Here is a 17,716-nt window from a genome sequence, read left to right on the forward strand (position 1 = left end):
TTGTGCTGAATTATTTGGTGTATGTCAAGGGGCTGGCAAAGTCTGGAAACTGTCTCCAAAAATAATCTATTTGAGAGGTAAAAGAGAAAGATCAAAGTGTTCAGAAAAGCACATTTTCCCTCTCTCTCTCACTGTTTTTGTCTGATGTTATGGGTCCGTGTTCACCTGCACAAGGACGGGAGAGCAGAGGCTGTTAGTCGTGACACTTGCTTGGAGGCACCTCGAAAGGTCACGATATGTAATATTAACAGCAGGGCACATTTTGAATAATGATAATGGACATTTATTATAGAGGAGCACAAGGGGACCCCTGCAGGGTGTGTTCAGGGTAGACAAGATATGACCCTGGGATGGAGTTCAGGGATAAACACATTAACAACAGGCCTTAATTGTCCCCTCCTGTCATAGGAGGTAAATGTTTCCAAGCTGAGCTGAAGCAGCCAGGAGAAATGAGGCATCATTAAAGGTGAATTTACTTTGAGGCTTTCATCACCTCCTTGAAAAATGCTCCCTGAAATAACCAGGCCAGATGAATCCATCTTAAAACAACTTTACCAGTAACCAGTTAGAGGAAGGACAAAGGGCTCTAAGAGAGATGGCTACTGGCGTGAAGGTAGAGGCGCAACCTCAAACAGACAAAAAGAAGCCAGTAAGGACAGACAGTGAATCAGGGGAGTCAAAGGCTGACCGGAAGATGAGCAGGAGAAGATCAGAAGACATTCTTGAACAACGCTCTTCCCACACTGGCAAAGTTGCCTCATCTTGAGAGGACTGGCAGTCCTGTGAGTCACAGCAGATGGGCAGCAATGGCGAGTGATAATGGAGGTACAGCAACAAGTATTAGTGGTGAAACTCTGCTGCTTCATCCCATCTGTCAAGACGCCACTATTGTTCAGCTGAAGCCAGATTTACAGCCGAACCTTTAAAAAGGGAAGAAGAGACGAAAGAGCAACAGTGGCAGTGATCCTTGTGATTTACAGTGAGAAATACCAAACCCAGGAAAAAGATATGACTGCAATAACTGCATTATAACTACATTATAATGCATCAAGAGCAGACTGCCAGGTGTTCACTTACTTGACCATAATACTTGGGAAATTAGATTAAAATGACCATTTTATTTGAGATATACTTTTTAAAACCTCAGTTTCATGTACCTGGAAAACTCCCATGAAGCTGCTGCGAACACACAGAGAGACAATGAAGTCTGCATGATCGGGTTGGTTTAGCTATTTGCATTTAAATAAAAGAGCTGAATGGCTCTCGCTGCAGCCGTATTACTGAGTGATATTTCCGTGGGTGCTTCAGGCGTTTCCCTGATATTCTTCTGTGCAATAGATTGGGTTTTGATGGTGTTTAGTTCATGGAGTGAACTGAAATCTGCCCTTAAAGCCACCTCATTGAGATGCTCGCGAGGGAAAAACTCTCCGAGAGCTTCATGCACCCGGATCACATGTCATAAAGCACGAATATATGCAGCAGCTCCTGCGACGGTCTGTGCAAAGACAGGCACAGAAATTGAGACCTTTATTGAAGTACAGGGTCACCCAATTATTCTGCAGTCAGAGCACATCCAAGCATTTAATCTACATTATATTCATATAGGTTTGAACATGAGTTACATACATTTGGTGCAAAGCAAGACACGTGACAGGATTAAATCATAACTCCAGTTCTGGTATTTTGTTTTCTCCAGGATTGCTGCTTATTAATTAAAGTTTAATTCCACCCACAACGTTTCTTTTCAGACATAACATCAAAGACAAGTGACGGGCCCGAGGGTCTTTGTGCTGAAATGGAAGGAGATAACTGTAGCCACTAGAAAAGGAGATACCTACTGCAAAGGATGCATTGCTATCATTTTATTTAGAGGACACAAAAAATGGCTATGGCTCTCGCTAAACCAGGTTTTTCTTTACAATCTCTGAAGCCTTTACATCTGGTTAAACAATGACTTTAATAACTTCCACAAGATCTCTGAATCTACTGATGGCGCACAACTTGTCATGACCGCGTGTCACTTCCTTTCAAGGAAATACAGCGACAAAGCAAGAAGGGAAGCACGAACCGAAGGAGCCGAAACATTGGATGAGTACTTACAAAGCAGAAGAAAATGTTTTCACTTTATGTCATATCTGACGAGTCACATCAATAAAGTGAGGTGAAGTGAAGCGGAGGAGGACAGGCTGACATTTGATCGATGATGACTTGTGAACCCATGGGGGACAACACTACCTGCATGCACGCCCTGAGTCACTGCACTTGCGTCGCCTCCTCCTCCCTCCCTTCTTTTTTTCTGATTCCTTTGCCGTGCTATCGGATAAAGCCCCTGACTCAGTCAGACACGTCTTCTTTTTGTTGTTTTTTTTTTTTTTGCCTTGATAGCTTGGCAACGATATCTTTTAGACGGTTCCAGCTCTGGTGAAGTCGTGTTAAAATGCTGCGCAACACTTGCAACATCCCCTGCGGCCGATCCGCAAGCCTATAGAGAAACTAATCCTTTTATACTCCCGAGAACTGTCAGGTGAGGGGGAGGGAGGCTTCTGCATGTCACCGTGTCTGTTTCACATGAGGATCAATGTTCTCGCTTTTAATAGATGTGCACATTTGAATTTGATCAGCTGAATTTCACCTCAAAGAGATGAAACGGAAGAGGTCAAAGGCGATAGGATGCTCCGATATCTGAGAGGGTCATTTCACCTGTTGAAGACAGATTTTGAACTGAAACTTCTCTGTTAGTAGCTTGAACAGAAATGGAGGTAAAAAAAGTTTCAGTTCCTCCAATTTCCTTTTGAAAGGCTTCTGATTTCAGCAGTCTCATGGTAGCGAGTGTGGTTGTAACTCCGGCCGACCCTGTTGGGGATTTTTAGATTGTGAGGATTGCTTCCATGTCGCTCTGCATCCTGCCTGATTGTCACTGGCTTTCTCTTCCTGGCAGTGTTTGACCTTGGCAGGTTTCCTCATGGTGAAAGTTAGCCAACGTGAAAGACCAGGGTCCCGGTGCTCACAGATAAGGATGAGGGGAAAAAAGCGTGAGTAGAAACACCGAAAAATGAGACTTGTTCTTTCTACAGGTTACGTCATAAAAGTGACATCCAGAAAGCACATTTAAACCATCTTAACTTGTGTTTCCATGACCTACAGTATCTAAACAAATTTACACAGAGAACAAAAGCAACAGTAGACTTGGGGAATGGGTTGGTCCAGACACTACGTGCCCATCGGGAGAGTGGCCAGTCTGCCTGTCTGGACTGTTTTAGAGTTCTTTGTGCTAAATGGGAAATGGAGATGGTCTGATGACGGTGAATCCCATCAGAAGGTTGCAGTGGAAGGAGAGCGGTGGCTGCTCAGATCTCCTCTATGGAGTCGGCTGGAACCAGTCCTCTCTTCTTCCCGCTGCTCAGTTTCAGAAACGTCTCACCATCTTCTAACTTCCCCACGCAGATCTGAGGAGAACAGAGAGTTGCTCCACTGAGGGAATATCCAAGACATATTCATCATTACCCAGAAAGACCCGAGAACAATCCTTCACATCTCTCTACGAACATGTGAAACCTGTTAAAAGACAGTAGATAATGACGGGAATGATGTGGCCTTCCAGGCCTTTGATGAGCACCCCACAGCCAGGATGCACGAAGCGTTCCCCCACTGATGGCTGGGACCGACTCCAACCCCCTGCCACTGGGCTCAGGATTAATACCGCAAATAGATGAAACCCTTTCATCAGGAACTAGAGCGCCAACGATTATTCGACTAATAGAAGATGAATGACTAAACTGATTAGTTGATCAAAAGAAAATGAGCAGCTATTTTCAGAGGTGATTTTCAAAATTTTGTCAACATGATGAGAATGAGTGAAGGAATTATGACATATGCGTGCCTGCGATTCTCTCACGGCCATATGTCCTCTCTCTCGGTTGCCTGGCAGACCCTGGACAACCCTCCACACACGCTCTCCTGGGCGAACCCTCTGCACAAAATTGGATGGGAAGAATCCAACTCTGTCCCCACTCTTACCCTGAGAGTCACAGCAAACAACACAATCAGGCAACATTTTAAACATTACGGGTGGACTTTCACGCATTTAGTTCAAAATTCATCCTCATTAATGAATGTGAAATGTTATTACAACTATGAATCATAAACATTAAAACACCTTAAAAAGCTAATATTTCTTTACCTTTTAACACAGAAAGACGTTTCATTGAGCGGTATTACGTGGAGCAAACACAGTTTAACACAGGTACCTCTTTTACTCAGGTCCAACACACTTTGTTTTAGTAATAAACCCACATTTCATAAATTACACACAATTTAAAGCTTGTTTTAAGCAGCGGTACTTAATCATTGCTGTTTTGTTTCAGCTAAATACAGAGTGATAAACATTCTGTTCTGCTCTTACACTCAGTCAGAGAGCATCTTTCTTTCCTCTTATACACACATGCACACACATGCACCCCCCCCCCCCCCCCTTCCCCCACACACACACACAAATTTCCATTGGGAGCAAATGAAGCTGACTCAATAAAGAGCCCTTTGTGGAGGAGACATTAGTGAAGTTCAATCATTTCCAGAGAAAATTATGTTCTATTTCTGTCTAAAGCAGCCTGCATGTTTATGACATGCAAATATGGAGCAGGTGTTACACAATAATAGCTTAATTTAAAGACACACACACACACACATACGCACACACACGCAAACACACATTAAAAACACAAGAACGCAAGACATGTAGATGTTAGCAAACGATTTATTACCCACCTTCCACCACTCTTCATTAGAGTCATCAATGACCTGCACTCGATCGCCAGGACTGAAGGACAGAAGACGTAAAAAAGAGAAGATGTAAAAAAGGAGTGCAAGCGGGAGGTGATGGAGGGGTGGAGGTGGAGTGGACAGAAGATAAGACGTGAGCAGAGGGTGGAGATGAATTGGTTGAGCGTGGTGAACAATGAAAGACAGAAACAGTAGAGCCAGAGCAGGGACAGATAGCTTTATCAGGCTGTCACATGAAGCTGTTGTATCTACAGCTGCGGAGGTCAAAATGTGAACAAACGTGTGTCTCTCGACCAACAAGATAGAAAGGTCCACGTGGAAAATGACCCTGTGATGCTTGAAGCGATGATGAAGGTGGAACCTGTTCTGTAGCAAACCTGGTCTGCATGCTAATGATGCTTGTGCTTCATGAGAATTACCCATGTATGCAAAGCGCCTCTGTCCCAAAAACACACAGACGAAAAGCTGCCCTTATTATATTCCTGCACATTGTGTCTCCAGAATGTCGCTTCTAACGACTCTTTATTCTTAATATTTATGCCGGTAATCTCATGTGGGAGAAGTGTGTTTCATTGATTTATTTATTTTTCATTGTTTGGTGCTATGACAAGAATAAATCTTGGGGTGATTTTGTTAGATGTGTAATTTTCTAGCTTTTACTAGGACACAGGCTTGACATCTCTCTCTTATTTGCACACTGAACAACAACAAGTGAATTTATGATTGATGGAATCTAACATATGTGTGTATCATGCGCCGATCCAAAGCTGTACAAACGATCTAGCACAGAGAATTGTGATACATGTGTTTATTAAATCATTAAGATACAATTGCCACAGTGAAACAAGATACCCGTTAATTCCTAATATATATGAAGAAAAATTGATTATCTGCATTTTCAAAATGAGCCCTCACATCCTTTACCCCCTTTTTAGTGCTAGTTCTTCCCCTTCCTTGCCCTATTTTAGAGGTCTTGCTTCTACATGTGGATATTTCTGGCTGTGCCTGGGTCTCCCATCGTCTGTATAACAACCCTGCCACGTTCATGCCATCTCTCCTCATGTTCTTTCATCTCTCACCCTGTTGGGGACATAGCTCAGTTTCTAGTGCCACAAAGGGACAGCAATGATGGCCTTTGCGTTTATTATTAGTTGTCCTTAAGGGCACCTCATTACTGTCCTCTGCAGATGGTGCAGACAGTTTCGCCAGAACAACAAGTGGGGCAAAACACAGAGGGGAAAAAACAGACAAAGCAAGTGCATGCATGTACGTTAGGAAAAAAAAACAGAATGACACATCCATGAAGACCAATATGGGCACAAGCATTTAGGAACAAGCTCTCTTTATCTTTTACTCACTGAAGTTCCAGGTCATTCTGTTCCTGAGGCAGAAACCTGTAGAGTGCTACATAGGTGTGAATAGAGTGGACTTCAATGCGCTTGGGCACCTGGATACAGGAAGACAGCGGAGGAACTGAGGTAGAATATTGTGAGCAGCCCAACGTGTTATTCGTGTTGTCGGCACAGGTTGATTAAAACAGGCGGTACCTTCACGCTGCTCTCCTCCGCAGCAGTCTGAGCTTGTGTGCCGGGCTCTTCTTCTTCTTTCTCAGCGTCGGTGCTGCAGACAGCAGCATCTGGAGCTGCGGGGGGAAAGAACATTCCTGCTTGTGTGGAAGCAGACATATGGACCTACCAGACATGGACATGTGTGCGTCCACATGGATACGTGAGGGTGTTTACCTGCTGCCTCTTGACTGTGCTCCTCCTCCACGCTGAACTGTCTCCTCTGCTCACTCTCCTCACCCCCCTCCCCCTTATCACAACAGAAAATAGGTAAAATAACAGGTAACAGGTGAGTATAAAATGCTTGGAGAGTGAGCTTTTTCCCTTTTTAAAACAATCCTGCCCTAAATCAGTCGCCACAGCGCGTGTCTCAGTAATTCTCAGCCTACGTAAACTGACTTACAAACATGACCTATATACCGTTTAAGGAACAGAGAGGGACACAGGGACCAGCATCATCCATTATACTCACCATACGCCCCAGCACTCGCGTCAAACTTCACTATCTGCTGAGTGGGGTTTAACTACTGGACTAACACAACGACCTTGAGTGAGAGGATTTAAAACACAGTTTTGTGTTTTCGATGATAATCTCTTGAACTCTTTTGGCTTTGATTTCTGACAGTTTATCTTTCGCTTCAGGACTGATGGCTGCACTTCCTTTACAGATATGGCAAAAAAGGGGCATTTTTGGCGGTCAGGGCTGTTAGAAGCAGCTCAAACTACTGCAAATGTTGAAGGACCCCGCTGTCCTCCACCCCCGGGTAATGGGTGCACGATGACATCATACCACACTGCGAGTGGGTGACTCAGACAAACTGCCAAAACTGGAGCGGCTCATCTGCGCCAAGGACGTCCCATAGCGCAAGGCAGCGTACACTGGGTCCACACGTATCCGCGCCGTCTCTAAAATCAAAGTCAAACGTGCAGGCATGAACAAGTGATGTGCCCTCCCCCCCACACACACACACACGCCCACAATCCTTTGTTTACTTTACTTAGAAATATGGTTAAAACAACTCATGCAGGGACACAGGTCCACACACCCTTAATTATCACTGTGCCAGTCTGCAGGAACCATTCCTGAACCTGACTGACCCAGTTAAGAGCTTTTAGAGGGCGGCAGCCAACAGTTAAAAAGATACCAAGACATTCCAGTAACTCTGTGATGCACTGGTGAGAGATGAGTCTTATTTAGAGAACCATGGCACAGCTGCAGTGCAGCTGCAGGGAGAGCTGAAATATGGAAGTGCTGGTCTTCCCTCTACATCCATCCATATACACACACGTGATGAAAGTCTTTGTACACTCATGACATTGGTGAAAAATTAAACAGGAACGCTGAAAACAGAAATTCTGCAGCTTGAGCGGATATTTCAGAGCCGACAAAGCTGCACTGGTTCCCGTGCAGTTGCTCCTGCATCAGCTTTGAACTGAAGTGTGATGCAGATACTGATAAATACTCTTCTTTAATAAATATTTACTTTGATGGATGGCCTTTTTAGAACAGATAGGTTAAGTAAATGTAAGACTTCTTAAAACTTTCAAGACTAAATGACATTTTAATGATTTATAAACCATCCATTCATCCATCTTCTACTGCTTTTCCCCTGACAGGTTTGTGGGGAATTCTAAACAGTATTACATAAATTATTTGTAGAATATGTCAGGACCAGTTGGATATTTAATTGCAATTTTTTCTGATTTCACTCTCAGCTGACCAGCGGTCTGAGCTGATTGCTTTATCGTTTCTAACCTGATCAAGCAAAATAGAGGAGCTACAGCTACATTTAACGTTAACCAGCTCCAACAGTAGAAACAACCAAATGTGACTGGTTGGACTTTTTATGGATCTGATCTGTTTTCAAGCATCTTCTGTGTGAAATATAAGTGATCGTTATGTCACTGGGAGCTAATTATGACTCAGACTAAACAGAAAAGAGGTGTCTGTAATTGTTTATTAAGCTTTAAACATTCAAGCACTAGGGCCAGACAATAAATTCGTACTGTGCATCAGGCCAACGATACACCGTACAGATCAGAAACAGAAACGCTGGAACTTATAAATATTTATTTCATGTTCTTTGCAGGTGCTGCCCATCCAGCAGCCCCCAAGAGAGAATGAATTTGTTCATCCTCTCCGGATTTTTCTATTTCATGGTCCACATACACCAGGTGTACTGTGGACAGCTTTATGACAGTCTCAGAAAGCTTAAAATAACCACAAGACCAAAGCGCACATGGAAATAATAACGTGCATGCACATTTGGAGTCTGTTCACCTTGGCTCGGCTGGACTTCCTTGACGACAGACAATTGGTCATTGATGAGCATTGGGGAGCTAAAGTTTCGCTTGAAGGCTCCAGACTAATGGATGAGAGGAGAAAGGAGAATATTTTAAGCCTCCATTACTTCCTGTTTATAGGCTGAGCTTCTGGAAGAAAGTGGCTCCATGTGGTGCCTTAAGGACTTTAAAAGCCTCATTTGAAATTACTGAATCAGAACGAAACACTGGTAGCTGTGAGACCCCCAATACACAAACAAACAAACAAACAAACAAATTTTGAATTTAAAAGATCCTTTGCTGTCGGAACAATGAAATCGATCAGCCACTTACAGCGGACATGTGACTGTACGTCCACACGCCTGTTATTTCACAGTAAATTAAACACAGCAAGTGTTTTCAGCTATGACTCCGTTTATCTTTGCCTGGCAAATGAGCCGCTCATATTGTCATATTATATTGGAGAGAGAAAGAGAGAGAGAGAGAGAGAGAGAGACAGTAGCTCAAAGGCAGCAGGTGCTATTATGATGAGGAGTGCGTGCAGATGTTGTTTGCCTACTGACCTCCCTGTCACTCCCTTGTCTCAGACAGGGTCAGCCTAACAATGGTGATTCCATTTATTTTATGCTAACACTAGAATACGAGCCCAAACTATCCACATGAAACCACTTGCTTTTCAGCAGGGTGAATAATACACGCTGTGGTCTCCCACCTAATGTAACAAATATGAATTTTGACAGCTTATATATCCAGACGAGTGAATAATACAACATAAGCTTATCTGCACCTTCCCATGACATGGCTGCTGCGACAGTTCGGACGTGCACCAAAGGTGAGCAGCTATCTTGCATGTTTTACAACGCAGAGCCTGTTTGGAGTTCCCTGCAGAGAAGGAGAGCAGATGATTTAGATGGAGGAGGCCGCGCACAGCTGGCAAGACGAGAAAAGTGTTGATGAACAAAGGTAGAGAAGTAATAAAGAGCTGTCCAAACTTCATCAACCCACTGTGGCGCTGACAGCAGAGACAGATTCATAACTGACGTCTCCTCTTCTATAGCAAACTGCAGAGATTTCAACCCAGCAGGGCCGATTTCAATTAAAAGCCAATCTGGCATACAGCTGTTTGGTTTATTTCATATTTGTCTTAGTGATAAGAAGTGATATGAACCCAACTGAGGATTGAGTTTTCTCTACATTTCATTTTATTTTCTATATGTTACAACTCAAAGGTTGAATCTTTTTTCTCCTCCACAACCAAGAAGCTCATTGAGGTTTTCATAGAGGGGATCACAAAGAGCAACTCAACAAACACAGCGACTTAATAACAAAGGTGTGTTTCTGAAGAGAAAAGGGGTCCCAGAGGCTGAGTTTGTGCAGTACAGACAGGCTGGACAACACTATTTCATCTCATCAGGCTCTTACACATGAAACACAGTCAATAACAGTTTCCTCAAACTTATAAACATCAACAGGCACAAGGACTTGATTAAAAAAGCTCCTAAAGATGTTGGAACACGTGTGAAAAGTGTTTTGATGTTGCTCCTGTTTAGGGAGCGCCTGTGCTGTATTTATTACCTGTTTTCTTTCCCTCAAAATATTAATTGTGGTCATAAAACACAGCCGCTAATTACTTTAGAGGTTCTCACTTTAACAAACACCATTAAGGTGTAATTTAATTCACTTGTGTTATATAGTACATAAACACTGAAATAAACACATAAACACATGAGCACTGAAAGCTCAGATTTTAAATATCAAAAGCTAAATGAATGAATGAATGCGGATCTAGGAAGTAGAATGAGGCTCCTTACCCACTATTGTGTTCATGCAGTGCTGACAGTTGGTGGGTTTGCGAAAGACGTGGTCCTGGAAGCAGTGGGTGATCTGGGGGTGGGGAGGCTTGGCGGGCAGTGACGGAGACAGGCTGAGAGAAGGGGAGTGGGATGAGATGGAGGGGTTGGGGCTGACAGACGGAGAAATGGATGGCGAGCGGTTGTTTACAAGAGGAGAACCGGGCAGAAGCGGAGGAGAAGGAGGTGGTGGGTCAGTGATGAAATCCGGAGGCATGCGAGCATCGCTGAAGGACCTCTGGAAGAAGTTCTCCACACTTTTGCTGCGCATCATGGTCTTAAAGGAGAGCGAGCGCTTGAGTTGCTGGAGCTGCATTGGCGGAGAGAAAGAAAAAAGGTCACAAAAAGACAACCAAGAATAGCGCACCACATCTGGGAGTAATAACAAACGTCCAACACACCCTCAGGACAAAATAAGCAATAACCCAACATCTATAAAATCAACACTCTCCTCTCATCTGTACCATGAAGGCAATGGGAGACTCATAAAATCTAATATCGCCTCACAAGGAAACAACACATTAATTGCAAAACAACATGTTCCCTTTGAGCACGGGCAAAAAGATACGGCTTACACAGAGCAGTGTTGTGATTAAAAGGTAAGTCCTTGGCAGACACAGGAAACATGGCAGTAACAACTATTTTCAGATCTCCTCGTGGGAGCAATTGATGCTGCAGCTTTGCAGCAACATAAAGAGTCAATCAATCTCATGATGGAGGCCAAACAAATGAGTAAACGCAGCATCAGCTGCTGTCAAGTCTGTAAATTGTGCCGTCTGCGGCCATCTCACATTGATTGGCTAGATAAATGCACGTTTCCTGACATTCCCTCCGGCTCTGCGCGCAGATGATGATGCTAGTTTCCCGGAGGATAGGCGGCCATTCATTACTCTGACGTGCAGCGGTGGCGGGGGTTTGTGGCCAAGTCTTCAGGGAGGAATGGATTAACATTAGCGGTGGACACACAGACAAATGATCAGTAAGACACAGACGCTCTGCATGCATGTGCTTTGTCTACCTGCCGCTCTGCGCTTGCTCTGCTCTGCGCCAAACATAATGACCTTATTGGGACATTCTGTTTACAGCTCGCTGTGCCGGGGAATAAGATATGAAAACGCTTTGTCTACTTTTGATTGTGTGAGAGAGACGCAGTGTAAAAGATTATTTGTGCAATTCAGAGCAAATTCAATGCTGTGTCCATGAAAGAGAATAGAAAAAGGAGTTATTTATGGTGCTTGAACCCAAAACAAGTTCCTAGACATGTACGTTCAGCACTGATGAGGCGGGCAACTTTGTGTCTCCATCACAGCATGTGTCGTCATAGCAACATACTCTTAGAATTGACCTATTAAAGTAAACATGGAAATGTTTCGTTAACTGATTTTTTTTTTGTGTAGTTTTCAAAAGCTTGATGAAACTTTCAGACTCTGTCGAGTAATCTTTATGAATGCCTCAGCAGGAACTGTGACATGGTGACGCAGCAGAGGGCTTTGACATATGTCTCTGTTCTGGGTTCTTCATCACATTTGAGTTGAGCCCCTTCAGCCAGATGAGTGCTGCCATCTCACAGCTCCAGCCAGGGCACGTGTCTCATTTACAGCTAATCTAATCATCTGTCAGCGTGCGTCAAACAAAAATCATTCCCATCAGCTTCCAACATTAGTGCGCCATACTTCTGAGCAAAAGCCTTATCGGAATTATTGATCAGTACGTTCTGATCCATGACTGTATCGTGAGGTATTTTTTGGTCACTGATGAGCGACAGGGGTAGACTTCCCATGACGGCTGTTGTCTTTCCTTTAGCTGTAGTTTGGATTTTTCTGTTGCTTCCATCCAAACGGTCGGTGGATATTCTTCACAACTGAGTCACAAATGTGATGTATGTTTGGATAAATCCGCAGACGTGGCAGCAACAATCAAGCTCTTGCAGTTTTTCTTTGAGCTCTCTCCCTAAAGTTTTATTATCATGGTCTCGCATGCAGAACTCTAATATTACTATTTAACAGAGGGACATCAAGGTGGGGGGACATAAGCTGTCATAAAAATGCTTTTCCTTTCATCCAGTGTAGTTCCATTACAGTTTAAAGGGACGAGGAGCCAAACTGAGGTATATGAGGGATGTTGTTGCCTCCCTGGAGGTCCAGACTGAAGAACAAAGAGTTTGCTTGGGCACGCAACATGCACGAGCATACACTATATTAAAACGCTCCCCATGTAGATACCGCTTCACATCGCAGCAGTAACTGTCATTTGGAAGCTTTAAAGGGCAAGCTTTGACAGTCCGCTCTCAGACGTCAGCATTAGCCAATTACATTACTGTAATGTTCAGCCCAGGTGGAACGATGCTATATTTTATTTGGTCCATTTCATTTCCTCTAACATTTTCTCTAGAGTTAGTCTGTTCTCTCTAAAAAAGTGTGCCCAATTCTATTCTTTTCTGCCGTGGTGAACGTCACTGTGTCTGACCTTGTTGTAATGTTTCAGACATTGCTGTGGGTGATAAAGTTTGTCAGTGAAAAGCACAACCCAGATTAAACCTCCTGAGACCAGAACATTCTATAAGTGTATATAAGGCCGCTCGTATGAAGAGACAGCGGCCCAAGAAGTAAAAATACCTTTAAGATGGAACTACAATAAAGAAATACGGGTAAAAAATCATTGTATAGTCTGCAAACAGCTTCTGTTATCATTAGGAAGACAAACTGAACTGTTTTCATGTGCAAATGTTCCCACTTCTGACTAAAGATATTACATATGGCAGCCGAGAAGATGACCGCTCTGAATAAGAGATAAGAGGAGCATAATCGCAGGCTGTTACTATCATTCTGTTCCTACGGCATGGGCACATACACACGTGGTACCAGCACGGACGCGCGGCGCATATCATTTTCACCTCTCCCTGTGGTTGTGAACCACTCCATCGCGCTGCAGTCATTAATACCTTCATCCTAGCACTTTGCTGTAATAAGTGGCAGCTGATAATCCCTGTTTTCTTTCATTCCTAGGTAAATGCAGTGATGCTACGGCCTTCTAGGATTCATTATTCCCATAAGATCACACATTTCCCTCTAGTGTCACATCAATAAGTATCTCAGCACCGAAGGTGTGACATTAATTAATTAGACCCTTGGACCACTATGTGCATCCTACTCAGCTTCTGCCTCTTCTGCATCACTTGAATTGGCCTGTGGGTTAACTCAGCGGTACGCTTTGTAGAAGGTGACAGTTCTGACACCAGAAACCATCCATTCGTAGCCTGTAGACAATTAGTTACGCTTGAAACACGTGCATAAATTTAGCGGATCAGACACCCTTGTGTCATCTTTGATGCCGTCAGTGTCTCTTGTTTCGGGTTTCAGTTAAACAAGCAGCTGTGTTGATGGAGGACGACACAAGATTCATGGGTACGGGACAGAAATACATCAATGTTTCTGATAGATGTGTGCCTGAGTTCTGTGCTTTCAAATGGAATATTCCAAAAACAACTCTCTGTAAACTTGGCAGGAACTTAACAGGCTGAAACATCTGACCGCGTGAACTTTCCAACTTTTAACCACCAGCGTCTCGATTGAACAAGTTAGCGTGGCTACATTAAAAGGTGCTGCTGAAAAGAAAAACACAGTGTAGCTGCCAGCGTCTCCCATTAGACTTACTGAATGGGAGTCATGTTTGTTATGTTGTCTTGCTTATTGGAAACTACTGTGGCAGCATTGTTTTGAACCAATTTCCTGTAATGTTTTAAATCGGTAAACACAGGATGAAGCGTAGGCCTATCAAGAAAAGCTAAACTAATCCCTGATTCACGCCTAAAGTTATTCAGCCTAATTTAGCCTTAATTTGTGAACAAGGCTGAGCGTAAACAAAGTCGGTGCAAGTGTGCTTTGTTATTCGCATATTCTAAGCCATCACATTTAGAAATGGATTAAAACATCCAACCAAATTTCCCTGTGCGGTCAGAAGTAACAGTAAAATATCTAAACCCCTCCAAACCTAACACGCAAAATGCACTAACTTGTCATTTAGCTTTTAAAGCTGTGACAAGTTTGGAATTTCACACCAAAGATGGAGCTGGTCACCTCGCATCACTCAGCCGGCTGTGTGCTTAAGTGTTCACACTGAGTGAAGAATCCACGGGGGATATGAGGATGAATCGTGTCATCCTTACGGGCAAAGAGACAAAATCTCACAAATATACAGTGCGCTGTATTCCCACCGGTCTTTACATCTCAATCTTCAGACTCCTTTTGTGTGTTCGCTGTGAATAAAATCTGTTATTCTCTCACAGGAAAGCCTCCCAAAGCAGCCAGCACTCTTCACAATGACGCCGCTCTCCACATCCAGGGAGGCGATTTGCTGCTGATTGCTCCTCTGGTATCATCTGCTCCATCGCTCATGTTTCTGACAAAAGATATGATGTTGTTGAGAGCAGCCCGAAAATGAGCAGGCGTGACCTTCATGTTCCTGATTTCTGATAAGGATTTAGTGGAGCAGCAGAGAATCTCTGTCTCTTCCTGTCATCCTCATCTAATTAAAACACCACGGAGTCATGGAACGGATTAAGTTTTAATTAGAACCAAAAACTTACGCCCTGTGGCAGATTGTTTTTAATGTCATATAATTTCAGTCGTTTGAGATTCTGGGGACAACACTGGCGTGTTAGAAAGAGAGGAGGACACCACGCCTCATAATCTGGATTATTGGATATTGAAAATTATGTTTTATGTTGGAAAAACGGATTATCCCAAGAGAAGGTCAAAGAACTGGTCATCCGAATGTTAAAGATCCGACTCGTTTGTGGTGTAAATGGTCATGATATGGCACTAATGATGTGAAGATGAACTGCAGCATAAACCAGACGGAATCAACCACAGACAGGGACAGTGGACTCGTCCCACTTTCACTTTAAACTTCATAATTGCACACAGAGACGACAACTAATCATCTGAGCTGCAGTCAGCAACGTGTTTGTGTGCGGAGAGAGACGACAAAACAACGACACGGCAGCTGGAACATGTAATAAAGTGTTCAAAAAAATCAAAGGTCTGTTAATTCATCAGTATATGATACCAGAACTGTTAAAGTAACTGATCAGTATTTACATTTTTGGGGGGATGCGCGCGCAGAGAAAAAATATGGTAGACAGAGTGACATCAATCCTTACGCATGAGATTACACAGTGACGTCAGCAGAGACTACAAAGCTAAAGTGCTGTTATCACAATGAAATAAAACAAAACACTAATACATCAAGAATCATATAAAACTAAACCAAGTTACAGACGCAACAGACTTTTCTTGTTGGCTCCACAGTTCTGCAAAGTTCAACTGGACTCTCTAATTTGACGTGTTTAGTGGAATTTGAGCAGGATGTAAGCAACAATTTACGATGATCGTGCTCGGGTGAGAATGTAGGATAGTTTAAGGTGCTCAGAGCTGCGGGTACTCGCCTTGGATGGCATGGGTTGGATGGACGCGGTGCTCGGGGAGCGCTGCAGCTGCGCCTCGCCGCTCTCCATCTCATTGTTCTCCGTCATCATTGATAAGGAGGCGAAAGGAGACGCTCAACCAAGCAAAAATGTTGCACAAACTGTGTCCAGTAGTTAGGAGATGCCCATCTTAATCCATTACAGCTGCGCAGTAGGCTACATATCCACATCACATGGACCTGTGCGCGCGGCGAGGTCGGCGGCTGTTTGCGCTCCACACACCAGTTGCAAGCTTGAATGTTACCTAAAGAATTCTAACCACACGCTCTCTTACACACAGCAGCTATTCTTAAGCAAAGCTGGGACGCGCAGTCAGTGACAGGAGGAAACCGCTGATCTTTTTGCCCGTTGACGCGCACGGAAAAGCTCCAGTGTGGCACAGTCCCGCCTGGCAGCTGCCATTAAAGCCTGGGAGTTAAAATATCAACCTAACTTGAAGCTGTGGAAAACTGCGCTGCTGGAGAACGCAGTGAGGTGTTGTAAATCCGGACCCAACAATAATTCTCCACTGTGCACGGACTCTAATTTAAGCTCAAGGCGAGGCACACCTCCCCGTGATCCCGGCGTGCGTGATTGGGGCATCTTCGTTTACAACTCTATTACTCTGGCAAGAAGGATCCACGACTGAGGGCGGGGTTTCATTCTAGAACCGAACACAGAACAATCCTCCTCTGGAGATAAGGCGCCTAATAAAAGGCAACGTTCTTTTTCCGTCCTTCTGTTAAAATAAAGATCCAATTAAATTTAAAAGCAGTGTGTGTGTGTGTGTGTGTGTGTGTGTGTGTGTGTGTGTGTGTGTGTGTGTGTGTGTGTGTGTGTGTGTGCTGCACAGATTGGGAGTTGCATCAGGGACAGGGTTGGTGTTATTTGTAGAAAGCATCTTGAATAAGGCCAGAGGATTGGTGCCTCTGACTTCAAACTGCAATCTCATTTCCTATCGGGGCTTATCTGCATTCTGAGGTGAATTCCAATTGAGAGTATAGAACAGAGAGAAAGGAGACAGATGCCCCAGGCCTGCGTTTACCTGATGTTGTGACACACAGGAACATTTGGTCCGCATAAAAGCAAAAACACTGCAATGCTGGGGGACAAGGGGAAAAGAAAATCTAACAAATCGGACAAGTTTGACATCAAAGTTTGTGAGCTGTGAGAGGTTTGCTGCTGCCGTGTGGGCGGGTTTTATATAGGATAGACAGAAGGAGAACAGCCCTGTTATGACCTTAATTACTGCTCCATTCAGACCAAGGCTACAGCAGAGAGCAGAAAAAAACACATGTGAACAAAAAGCCAAGTCAAATGTAGCATGAAGGCATTTGCTGTCAAAAATAAGGCAAAAAAACATTTTAGTGGGGCTATATCCATCTTCAAATAAAATCACGATATAGAGAACTGCTCAAGGAGGAAAGCATTTAAATTCCCTCCCTGTGCACCACCCACCTTTCATCCTGCGACACCCCAGGTACCGGAACACGGCAGCTAAAAATGAAGACTAAAACAGGGATGAAAACGCGTTGCTCTCTGGGTGGCTTAGAGGCTGGGAAACGGTTGAAGGATGAGAGGAACAAAATTAATCCCACACGGCGGCAGATAAATCCCAGCGTTGACAGCAGTCGTTATGTTGGAGTCAGAGGACAAAAGCTGCCTCTCTTCCAGCTGAGATGCCCTGAACAGTGTTCGTATGCATTTACCTCAGACAGGTATAAATACCTTCACATAAACACAGTATATATAGTCTGACCTTTGACTGCCAATCC

The 17,716-nt window shown here is 43.8% G+C and overlaps 1 protein-coding gene across 1 annotated transcript; it reads right to left on the bottom strand.

Annotated features, from left to right (window-relative positions):
• Positions 1-1,486: 1,486 nt before the first annotated feature.
• On the bottom strand, positions 1,487-16,599 carry LOC101074257 (SH3 and cysteine-rich domain-containing protein 2). The gene is made up of 11 exons (XM_029836961.1): positions 15,924-16,599; positions 10,439-10,787; positions 9,415-9,509; positions 8,626-8,710; positions 7,135-7,250; positions 6,522-6,594; positions 6,327-6,421; positions 6,138-6,226; positions 4,765-4,816; positions 3,881-4,018; positions 1,487-3,446 (listed from the first exon to the last, which is right to left on the bottom strand). The coding sequence occupies exons 1-11, from the start codon at positions 16,011-16,013 to the stop codon at positions 3,348-3,350; spliced, it is 1,281 nt and encodes a 426-aa protein (XP_029692821.1). The 5' UTR covers positions 16,014-16,599; the 3' UTR covers positions 1,487-3,347.
• Positions 16,600-17,716: the final 1,117 nt, after the last annotated feature.

This window comes from Takifugu rubripes, chromosome 5 (genome assembly GCF_901000725.2).
Source record: "Takifugu rubripes chromosome 5, fTakRub1.2, whole genome shotgun sequence".
In the NCBI taxonomy this organism is placed as follows: domain Eukaryota; kingdom Metazoa; phylum Chordata; class Actinopteri; order Tetraodontiformes; family Tetraodontidae; genus Takifugu; species Takifugu rubripes.

Coding starts and splice junctions, on each gene's coding strand:
- LOC101074257 (XM_029836961.1), bottom strand. CDS start 16,013: ATGATGACGGAGAACAATGAGATGGAGAGCGGCGAGGCGCAGCTGCAG. Junction 9,510..10,438: donor CTGCATGAACACAATAGTGG/GTAAGGAGCCTC, acceptor CCTTCTCTGCAG/GGAACTCCAAACAGGCTCTG. Junction 6,595..7,134: donor AGTCACCCACTCGCAGTGTG/GTATGATGTCAT, acceptor TGTTGTGATAAG/GGGGAGGGGGGTGAGGAGAG.